Raw genomic sequence first — 10,676 nt, forward strand, 5'->3', positions numbered from 1 at the left:
TGATGAAACCAAACAGTTCCTTTTGACGTACTTTTAATGGTCACCCTGTTATTCTTTCGATACGCAAACATCGATAGATTCTCAAGGTTTGAAAGGGGATATGTAATAATACTGTCAAAATAACAAATCCTGACTGAAAACCTCAAGTTTAATAACGGTAATTCCTTCCATTTTAGAATCTTAACAGATAGATCTTGAATGGAATTGGTGTAATATGCTGTGATATACTTAAATACTGACTTCGATTAAAAATGGTCTGGAATTCAAACGATAGACTACGATAGTACCGACATTGCTCATCTCTAGTTAACTTATTCGCGATAATTATTTTTAGGTGATATTTTCTAATTCTCATGTAATAAAAACCATTTGGTACGCGAAACAAATAGCAATAAATGTGCACAGTAATTGTCGTTCGAAATAGATAGTGCGAAAACTCTCAGCATGGAGTGCAACCTGGGCAGCGAAATCGGCCTGAAGATGCGCGTAAGTCTCTTTTTGCGGAAAATCAATGAACTTCGTAATCTAAGAAAAAACAATTTAGAGTGCCGTCAAGGCGAAGCTGCTGGAACTGGGCACGGGCGGCTCATCCGGCTTTATAGATGACGAACTGCCGGACTATGTGATGGTGATGGTAGCCAACAAACGCACCAAACAGCAAATGGCCGCCGAACTAAATCTCTTTCTGGGCGACCAGACGGATCTGTTTGTCACCTGGCTGCACGAAGTTCTCCAGAAGCTGCAGGAAGTCACATTGCCCACAGCAAGTGGTGAGTTTTGTGGTTTTCTTTATCCACAGTGGGCCACAATCTAATCGAACCTGATCTACTTGCCAGCTTCCAGCAAAAAGCGCAGGTCTCGTCAGCTCGAGGCTTGTCCCAAATCGAAGGAAAAGGACAAGAAACACTCGAAGAAGGACAAACGGTTGCAAAGGAGGTCGGGCGATGAAATGCCAGATGGACAGTCTGGCTCTGCCGATGCCATGCCCGTCATTAGCTCCATAACCGATGCCTTTGCGGAGGAGCTGCTGGAGAAAGCAAAAAAATCCCTGGACATCGACCTCAATGCCAAGGATGAGATCGTAAACAAAAAGAAACGCAAGTCAGTCGAAAGCGAAAAAGAAACAGGTGACACAGATGTGCCCCCGATCTCAGAGATAAGCCCAACAGCCACCAGCGGAGTCAATCGGCAGAAGGATCTGGCAGAGCTGGCTGAGATTCAAAAGAAAATCCATGCGGCCAAGAAGCATTTGCGCCAGATAGGCGAAATAGAGGCCGACAGTGATGTGGAGGAAGACGGCGACGAGGATCTCTTGAACATAAACGAACAGAAGGAGGAGCCGGAGATCCAGCAGTCCCCCGTTGAAGACATACAAGAAGAGGTACCTCCCGCACGCAAAACCAAAAGTCCTATTGTTTTCAAGAGGCGAGAGAAAACTCCTCCGGAGCAGCGTGCCGAGACGGAAAATGAAGCACGCCAGGCGGTGGAGATGGACGTAGAGATTGAGAAGGAAAAAGATAAGCCCAAGGAAGAGCGCTCTGAACGACGTTCGGTTCACGACCGTCTGGGCTCCAAACAGATCGCACAGCCGCCAATAGAGCGCCCTCAGCGCGGCCAAAAAGAGCTATATGTCCCCGCACATCGAAGACGCATGGAGGCCTCGGAGGCGCAGCCCCCCAAGGAGCGCAGCCAGCGGGAGAGGTCAAGGGAACGTCGCTCCAGCCGCGACAATCTCAGAGAATCGAATCGTGCCCATCGCCAGCGACGTTCACCCAGCCCAGAGACACCCAAGGCAAAGCAACGCATTGGATCGCGTGTCATTTTGGCAGTCCACAAGCCGCCAGAGCCCTCGGATGATGAAGATATGGCGGACAAGCCTGTCAGCTCGGTCATCAAGATCAAGCCCAGGCCCCAGGTCTCCCCGAAAAGACAAGCTTGCAAGAATCTGCTCATGAGAGCTGTGGCCGATGCCCAGAGGTCCACGATTCTTGCCAAGTCGTCGGCGCCTTCGATAAAGAAAGATATTGAGGAGGTGGAATTAGTCAGCAGCACATCGTTAGGCAAACGAAAGGCCCCAGAAAAGGGGGATCGCGATCGATCGCGAGACCGTGCCAAGCGAAGTGCACCCACCCCGGAGCTGTTCAGGCGCAGCACTCGGGAGTTGGTGGTCAATGTAATGCAACGGGGGGACACGGCAGGCAAACAACTCTCCTCCGCCGTTGCCCGACGCTACAACGACAGTCATGCCGAGACGAAGCTGAAGCTGGTCGAGGAAGAGTATGGCCCCAGTCTAGTGGCCGAAGACTATGAACCGTATGTGCCCCAGTTGTTGAATCACGTGGAAAATATAGACTTGCACATTCGATCGACGGAGCCGAGGCCCAGCTCTAGAGGGCCCGAAACTCAATTTGTGGTGACCCTGAATGGTGAGGAAACCTCAACGTCAGGCAGCAGGGACCGGGACCCTTATCGCAAGCGGAGTATCTCGGCGAAACGCTCATCCTCGCCTGTAGCCACAACGCCACAACAAGTGACCTCTTCCAGTGCGGAACCAACTGCTGCCACAGCTGCTGCCTCCTCCTCCATCACCCCATCGCCCACTTCGAGCCCATCTCATCATCAAATCACACGAAGTCTGAAGCGCAATGAGGTGATCAGGAAGCAACAGGAAATCAAAAAGATCATCATCAAGAATGATACGGACGAGGATGATGAATCGCACGGTGCATTGCCGCCAAAGAAGTCGCAGTTGCCACACAAGCGACTCCCGAGCGGCAGTTCATTGGCTTCGGCCAATGGTCACAAGGAAAAAAGAGCAAAGGCTGCCACTGAAGAGCGCTCTAACACGCCACCACTGCCGGCCACTGGCCTTCAAGCCTTGCCCAGACTGGAGAGGCGAGCTGTCAGCAAAGAAAAATCTGAAAATGAAAATTCAAGTGTGGAACCATTGACGGCACCGGTGTTCGTAATCGTTCCTGCGTCACCAAAAAACAAACACACTCCCATTCGCTTTACTTTGAGGTCCGAGGAAAAGTCACAGGCACCGCCTGCCCAAAGGAAGCGTCGGTCGGGCAGTCACGAGCGTGAATCATCGTTGGAAAGGCGCAAGGTACCACTACGGAATCTAGATGATAGAAAATATGACAATTTGCCGGCATGTAAGTGAAGTCACAAACAAGATACAAATGATCGCATTACTTCAACTCTTATTGTTTCCGCAGTAAGTGCCGTCAGCGTGGACTCGGCCGTGATGAAGGTCAGCAAGCCCAAAGAGCGTTGTAAGTATCATCCGAGCTGCACAAAACAATTCTGCGAGTACTACCATCCGACAGCGCCGTGCAAGTCTTTTCCCAATTGCAAGTTTGCCGACAAATGCATGTACTCGCATCCCAAGTGCATGTACGATATGTCGTGCATGAGCATTGACTGCAATTACGCACACAGCGGCCAGCGGGATCTTAGCCATGTGCAGCTAACGGCTCCGCCTCTATGTAAGTGCAGCATTGAATTATTTATGATCTCCCCACTCATTATTTCTGTATCTCTTCCTTCGATAGCCTCCCATGTTATACCGGTGCAGAACTATAAATCAATATCGGCCCCCATGACGGCCACCACAGCAACCACGATGTGCAAATACTATCCCAATTGCACCAAGGTGGGTTGCACCTTCTATCATCCAAAGCCATGCCGATTTGGCAAGAATTGCGTCAATAAGCTGGAGTGCGTCTTCTATCATCCAGAGATGCAGAGCAAGTTCAAATGGGTCGCCTCGATGGGCTGAGCGAACATACACCCCATAAGTTTTAACAATATTTAGCTAATGTCATTTTATCCACTACTCCCTGCTCTTGGCTCCCGGCTCCCTGCTATGTCAGATCCCCGCTATATCCATAACTATACACCAAAACCTTTTTTCTATTGTATCTATTGGATTTAGGAGCTGGGAGTTCTTATACACTACACAGAGATCTGTGTAACAACCATTTCATTTCATTTATGCATTTGATTTGCACACATTTTATATTAGACATCAGCTGCTATCTAACTCTATCACGACAAACAATCGTTCAATAGGATCTGTTTCTTGCATACAATCATAATCTACACGTCATGCAAAGGTCTGCGAATTAAATTAGCAATAGTTGCTATAAATTGGAAAATTAAATTGCGTTTCTTTGGGTGCCGATCTCCAAAATATGTAGGGAACATGGAATGGATCTAATCTAATTTGGTTTGCAAATAAATATTTCTAAGCCAGTTTTTGGAATGGGAAAGAAGCTAAAGGAATGCTCAAGCGGTGGGCGGGATTTTTAAATTTGAAAGCAGTCTATTAACGACAACAAAAATGCACTATCTGCGAAATTCGACTCTAGCATCATGCACACGCAATGTATGTTGTTATACTTTTTTCTGGCATGCTCTTTTGCAGCATTCGATCATCAATGTGCCGCGTTATGTGTGAGCAATGGGAGCATTTGGGAGCAAGAACCTGCTTCAGATCGAGTCAATGGTTTAAATATAAGATACAATTTGGAATATGTGAAACTACATGTACAGCTCCTTATGGATCCATAAGTTTTGGCACAGCAATATATTTTCATTCGACTGTTCCATTGCGAGTGTACGATTTTTATTAAAGTAAAAAATCGTATGATTTTGGCTAGCCATAAACGGTTAAGATTTCCTAGCTACCTAAATATGTAATCTGCACCGCTGACATTAACAATTATGCATCGGACAGCTGGATGCATTTGTAGATACACAGTTTGAGATACTTATGGCATTATCACTGAAGCCTGCACTTGGTAAAATGGGACGGCATATGCATGATAACACAGGCGACCGTCATTAAAATATCTTTGACCTGACCCTTGAAATAATCTACTGTTAGATTATTTTGATTGTTTAGTTGTAAATAAATATTCGTATCAATATTATATTTAGAAACAAAGGAACACGTACAAACTGCACTTCTTCGCAGCTCAATTTGTTCAAGTACAGATTGCGGCGAAATTTTGTTATTGTTACATGAAACGATGGCATATCCATTTATAGTTCAGCATACGATTGTCATATTGACGATCAACAATATCAAGTGAATTTACATCAACAAATTCATTTGATTTATTTAGCGATTTTTAAAAAATCAATCGAAAATTAATAAGATTCTATAGGATTGGCTCATTTTTTAAAAGCTTTTCTTTTCATTATAACAAAATATTTAATTAATGAAGGTCTAAACTGAGGTTTTTTTATTTAAAGAAAATTGTGATTCCTTCCGTTAAAAAAACGTATAATACGCTATGAAACGCTATACCCTATGAGAACAAGTTTTGGAACATCACTTATGGCTATCATTACATCAATCAATCATTATATGCACAAAGCATTTCCATTCGAGAATAGTAACAAAATTTGTCAAGTTTGAATCAAAATTGTATTTTCCAAAAATGGATAAATACGAGGAAACCACGGAACTGCAGGATTCCACAGGCAACTGCTGCTGCAATTGCAATTGCAAACAGAAGTTGAATTCCCGTCAGCTGTTCGACGACAACTTGGAGGACATTGCCACGAGCCTCGCACACATAATGCTGATCTGTGGCATCAACACAACGAAGAGCTGCCAGGCCAAGGCCATTATCAGGCGGGCTTTTGTGTACCACGAAAGGCTGCGGACACAGTGGAACCCGAATGCGGCCCCAGAATCGCGTCTCAATCGAGATGAAATGCTGCAGGCTCTGCGCATCACGTGCGGGATGGAAAGCGTGGAGGCTGTGTTGTCGTATTCGATCATCAAGCGTGCATTTAAGGCATTCTTCCGCGGGAAGCCACCGGTGTCGCTCAGTAATCCGATTGTGGATGCCATGGCCATACGCAGACAGGAGCGGGCATGGATAAAAGCCGCCAAAGAGACGTCCAAGCTATTTGACAACTATCAGTCGGCCTTCTTTTGGGCGCACAAGTTCTACGCGGAGCAGATTGATATGATCTACAGGGCGCTCTATAATCGCATGAGGGACCGCTGTAGCCCGATCGAGGTCCCACTGTGCACCTGCCGTGGCTGCTCCAAGCAGGTGGTGCCGAAGAAGCTCACCCCCAAGGATGGCTATCATCTGCACAAGTCCAGTAGTCTGTGTGACCTGCCGCGCTGCAATGAGTGTAATGGTCGCTTTCTCATCTGTGAGAGCAATAGCGATCAGCTGACGGCAGAGCAGTACGGGAAATGCGGCCAGGACTCGTACAAGGTAAAGTGGTGTTGCTTGGAGGATGAGCAACCGCAGCCCAAGCCCAAGTGGCCGTATGAAGCAGATATGGCACCAGAGGACGAGGACCATTACTGCCCCGTGGACTGCAGTGAGTCGTCGGATGTGTGTCCTAGCGATGTTGGATCCTTGAATCTCTGCGATGGCGTGGCTTCGAGTGAGGATTCCATCCACCAAAAACCCCACAGATCTTATCGACAATGTGGTGGACAAACTGGAGGATTATTTCAATAAACTGTGGGCAGAAGAGGTGGCCGAAAAGAAGAACTCCCAGACGTATGTTACCAGGACCAGTCGAGGCCAGGACTAGACTATAAGCGTTGCAGGTAATGGAAGTGCTTCTTTGAAACTAAAGGAAGAACAAACAAAGACCTGGGAAACAACGAGAGGACAAATATTGGCGAAAAATATGAAAGCTAATTAGAATTACTTAAAGAATTCATTCTCCGACTTGAAAAATATACTCACCTGATGAAAGTCCTCCAGGTACCGAAACCCCTTGCAACAACAGAAACTGTCCTGGCAATCGCCAGAGCCGAAAGCGCTGGAAGTGGTGAAAATCACAGAAAACCAAGCGGGAAAGCCAACTGGATCCATCAAAAAAAGAGTAGGTATTCTTGTCGATTAATCAAATTTCTTGTATTTCCAAAATTTCAAAAAAAAGAAAAGTAGAAACAAATTGGACAACAAATAATAAAACTTTTTTGCCCAATTTATCGCCTTCCAGATATTATAGAAATAAAACTATTATTCAAATATTTTTAATAATCCCGCTTATTCCCCAGCGCTGGGTTAACCATAATTTCGCTTAACAATGTTTCGCGGCCCATTTTCGATCACTTATGAACCAATACACTTGAACAAAATCAGCAATCAGCTTGCTGAAAAAACAAACATGCTTGATCGATCAAACTAAGCTGAGCTGATTTCAGCGAGCCTTTTCAGCTTTCAGCTCAGCTCAGTCTGCAATGTGCGCACTTGCACCGGTGCAGTGTGTTTGTTTTTTCAGAGCTTATAAATCAGCTATGTGCTCCGATTTCAGCTCCGCTTTCAGCTCCGCTTTCAGCTCCGCTTTCAGCTCCGCTTTCAGCTCCGCTTTCAGCTCCGCTTTCAGCTCCGCTTTCAGCTATAGTGTGCGCGAGCCCTTACGGTGTATAATATACTTTCAGGTATTTTGACGTCGAAAAGTGTATTTTTAAAGGTATATTTAAGAACAAAGGCTATAGAAACATCCACACGAAGGTTTTTTAAAATTCCACTTTGGCGCACACTTTAGTCGATAAGTGCTCTCCCCTGCGACGAAAAAATTAGTCGTAATTTGAATGGGCTATAAAAAGGGGTATGGACAACCGGCGAAAACAAGGTATATTGGGCAAGTAGGGTGGATTTCACCTGGCATGCGTTGCATTTTCTGAGCCTTTTGCGCATTGTCCACACCCTCTTTTTCCTTCCGTTATGTAGCAAATCTGTAGTAACCGTGTAAAGTGTAGAATTTTTTTCATAAAAAAAGACGCCAGCCAAAGAAAGGTGAAAATTGAACCAAAACAGCCCCACGGTAAGCAGCAGTTCGCACCTCTGAAGCCCCCAAGTCCGCAACAAACAAAAAAGGCAGAACGAAAGAGTGCAGGTCAAAACCAGACAGGATAGCAGCTGTGAGTATTAACCAAAAATAAAGGCAATAAACCGCGAAACGACAGCCACACAAAGGGTGCTACGCGCTACTCTCCCCCCGAAAAGGGCGTGTGTATGAGTCAGAGTCGGCAGAGGCCGTGTCTCAAAAGAAAACAATAATTTGTCATGCCTCTTTGCATATGTATGTGTGGGCTTTTACATCGAAATTGATAAAAAAGCTTTGCTGATCAGATGGTGCTCTCTGCCATTTTGAACAAATTTTCAAGTGGCCCCAAAAACGCCAACAAGTCAGCCCCCAAGAGGCAGATCTTGGCGACGGCTTCAGCTGCTGTCTGTTTTTGTGCCTTTTTTAGGCATTTAATTGAACTGTGGATGCAGTCTGTGTGGAAGTGTGAGTGTGTGCTTGAGAATGTTTTCATTGAGCCATATTTGTTGTTGCTTGAAATACCCTTGCGGAAAACAGTATTATTATGTTGACAGAATATTTGTAACGCATCGAAAGAAGCGTATCAAAAATCATATAGATCATTGGCTTGGACATGCCACTTTCTGATGATTTTGCAGTAATGTCGTTTCAAGTGACTCAGGGTATGATATTTTCAGGGTATGTGTGTTTGAGTGAGTGTTGACACAGTTTGGGAGAGCACGACGACGAAAAATCAGCTTCATCGGAATTTGTCGGGCTGCAATATGTCTATATATAGCAATAAAACCCGCACACAAATACACACACACACATAATATATTCACTCCACATTAATGGAATCTCCTCTGACTCGGTTAGGTCCACGCCACACATCACCGCATCACACACAGAGAGAGATCCACTCCACCAACAACGATGTCATCACGCAAAACCGCCGGTCGCCGTGCCACCACCAAAAAGCGCGCCCAGCGCGCCACCTCCAATGTCTTTGCAATGTTCGATCAGGCCCAGATCGCCGAATTCAAGGAGGCCTTCAACATGATCGACCAGAATCGCGATGGCTTCGTGGAGAAGGAGGATCTGCACGATATGCTTGCCTCGCTGGGCAAGAACCCCACCGATGACTACTTGGATGGGATGATGAACGAGGCACCCGGACCGATCAACTTCACCATGTTCCTCACTCTGTTCGGTGAACGGCTGCAGGGCACCGATCCCGAGGATGTGATCAAGAATGCCTTTGGCTGCTTCGACGAGGAGAACATGGGTGTTCTGCCCGAGGATAGGCTACGCGAGCTGCTCACCACAATGGGCGATCGATTCACAGACGAAGATGTATGTACCCTGCTCCCCTCTCTGTATAATCGTGTCATTTTAATCTATGGTTCTCCCACAGGTGGACGAGATGTATCGGGAGGCGCCGATCAAGAATGGGCTGTTCGATTACCTCGAGTTCACGCGCATACTCAAGCACGGTGCCAAGGACAAGGATGAGCAGTAAATCCAGATACGCCAACAGCCAAGCGGCGTGCACCCAAGCTGCCTCTCCAATCCACTCCACTCCACTTCTCCACTCTAGCATGGAGCCTGTCCACAATTATCCAAATCCATTAAGAGTTTCATTTAACTTTATTTCCTTTTTTTTTGTTTTTGTTTGTTCTCGCGCTCGTGGTGTCCTTCGATTCCTTCGATGCACTCCTGTGCATTTAAATTAAACAACAAAAAACAAAACAAAACGAGGGGGAACGTTGTGAGTTGCTGCGGACACCGCAACTCTACAGTTATACCCGATACTTAGTCAGTATGGCTCTCCTCCGGCAGACGCCGCTAATATTGAACGACACGACAAAGAGTGCGTGCGAGAGAGACAGAAAATCAGTCTGAGCGTGACGTCGGGCGCTGCGCAGCCACTGCAAATTGATTTGTTCCTATTGGCTATAAAAATGATCTGATCTGATCCAGATTCAGCAATCTGATAGATATGGTCATTATCTATGATTCTGCGTTTTTAGTTTTCTCGAATGTGCAATATTGTGGATGCAACAGATTTTCGTCCTTTGTGTGGGCGGAAGGGGGTGGGCCAAATTTTGAGATACACGTTTTATAGTAAGATCTAACAGGAGTGCGGATACCAAATTTTGTTACTCTAGCCTTAATAGTCTCTGAGATTTGTGAATATCCCCAGATTTTCATCCTTTGCGGGGGCGGAAGGGGGTGTGGCGAAATTTTGAAACAAACTCGTCTCGGTCCGATATATTAGGAGTGTGGATACCAAATTTGGTTGCTCTAGCTTTTATAGTCTCTGAGATTTAGGCGCTAATGTTTTACTCTAAGCAAAGCCGGCTATGCTACGTGTGTGTTAGAGAGAGACAGGGCGAAAAAAAATGAAATTGTTTTCTTGATGCTGGCTATAATAATAATACGATCCAATCCAATACGCAGTCTTAAAGATATGGTCATTCTCTACAATTCTACGTTTTTGGTTTTCTCATATCTTTAAAATTGTGGATGCCACAGACTTTCGTCCTTTGTGGGGGCGGAAGTGGGCGGGGCGAAGTTTTGAAATATTTTTGTAGCAGTGAAATATCACAGAAGTCTGGATCCAAAACATCGTTGCTCTAGCTCTTATAGTCTTTGAGCACTAGGCGCTGAAGGGGACGGACAGACAGACAGACGGACAGACAGACAGACAGGGCTCAATCGACTCGGCTATTGATGCTGATCAAGAATATATATACTTTATGGGGTCGGAAACGATTCCTTCTGGACGTTACACACATCCACTTTTACCACAAATCTAATATACCCCAATACTCATTTTGAGTATCGGGTATAAAAAACGAACTTAA

At 45.7% G+C, this 10,676-nt stretch overlaps 2 protein-coding genes, 1 long non-coding RNA gene and 1 pseudogene across 3 annotated transcripts; 3 read left to right on the forward strand and 1 right to left on the reverse strand.

The window, feature by feature from the left end:
• The first annotated feature begins 274 nt into the window (after nucleotides 1-274).
• LOC108154845 (zinc finger CCCH domain-containing protein 14) lies at nucleotides 275-4,163 on the forward strand. The gene is made up of 5 exons (XM_017285262.2): nucleotides 275-486; nucleotides 545-770; nucleotides 837-3,158; nucleotides 3,222-3,491; nucleotides 3,558-4,163. Exons 1-5 carry the CDS (start codon nucleotides 445-447, stop codon nucleotides 3,782-3,784), a joined length of 3,087 nt encoding a protein of 1,028 aa, XP_017140751.1. The 5' UTR covers nucleotides 275-444; the 3' UTR covers nucleotides 3,785-4,163.
• Nucleotides 3,997-7,687, reverse strand: LOC117187268. The gene is made up of 2 exons (XR_004472011.1): nucleotides 7,508-7,687; nucleotides 3,997-6,856 (listed from the first exon to the last, which is right to left on the reverse strand). It is a non-coding gene; the product is annotated as an uncharacterized LOC117187268 (long non-coding RNA).
• Nucleotides 5,437-7,282, forward strand: LOC108154848 (annotated as a pseudogene).
• A 121-nt stretch (nucleotides 7,688-7,808) lies between the features above and the next one.
• On the forward strand, nucleotides 7,809-9,459 carry LOC117187266 (myosin regulatory light chain sqh). Its single transcript, XM_033389599.1, has 3 exons — nucleotides 7,809-7,921; nucleotides 8,686-9,162; nucleotides 9,224-9,459. Exons 2-3 carry the CDS (start codon nucleotides 8,743-8,745, stop codon nucleotides 9,326-9,328), a joined length of 525 nt encoding a protein of 174 aa, XP_033245490.1. The 5' UTR covers nucleotides 7,809-7,921; nucleotides 8,686-8,742; the 3' UTR covers nucleotides 9,329-9,459.
• The last annotated feature ends 1,217 nt before the right edge of the window (nucleotides 9,460-10,676 follow it).

This window comes from Drosophila miranda, chromosome 2 (genome assembly GCF_003369915.1).
Source record: "Drosophila miranda strain MSH22 chromosome 2, D.miranda_PacBio2.1, whole genome shotgun sequence".
NCBI lineage: Eukaryota > Metazoa > Arthropoda > Insecta > Diptera > Drosophilidae > Drosophila > Drosophila miranda.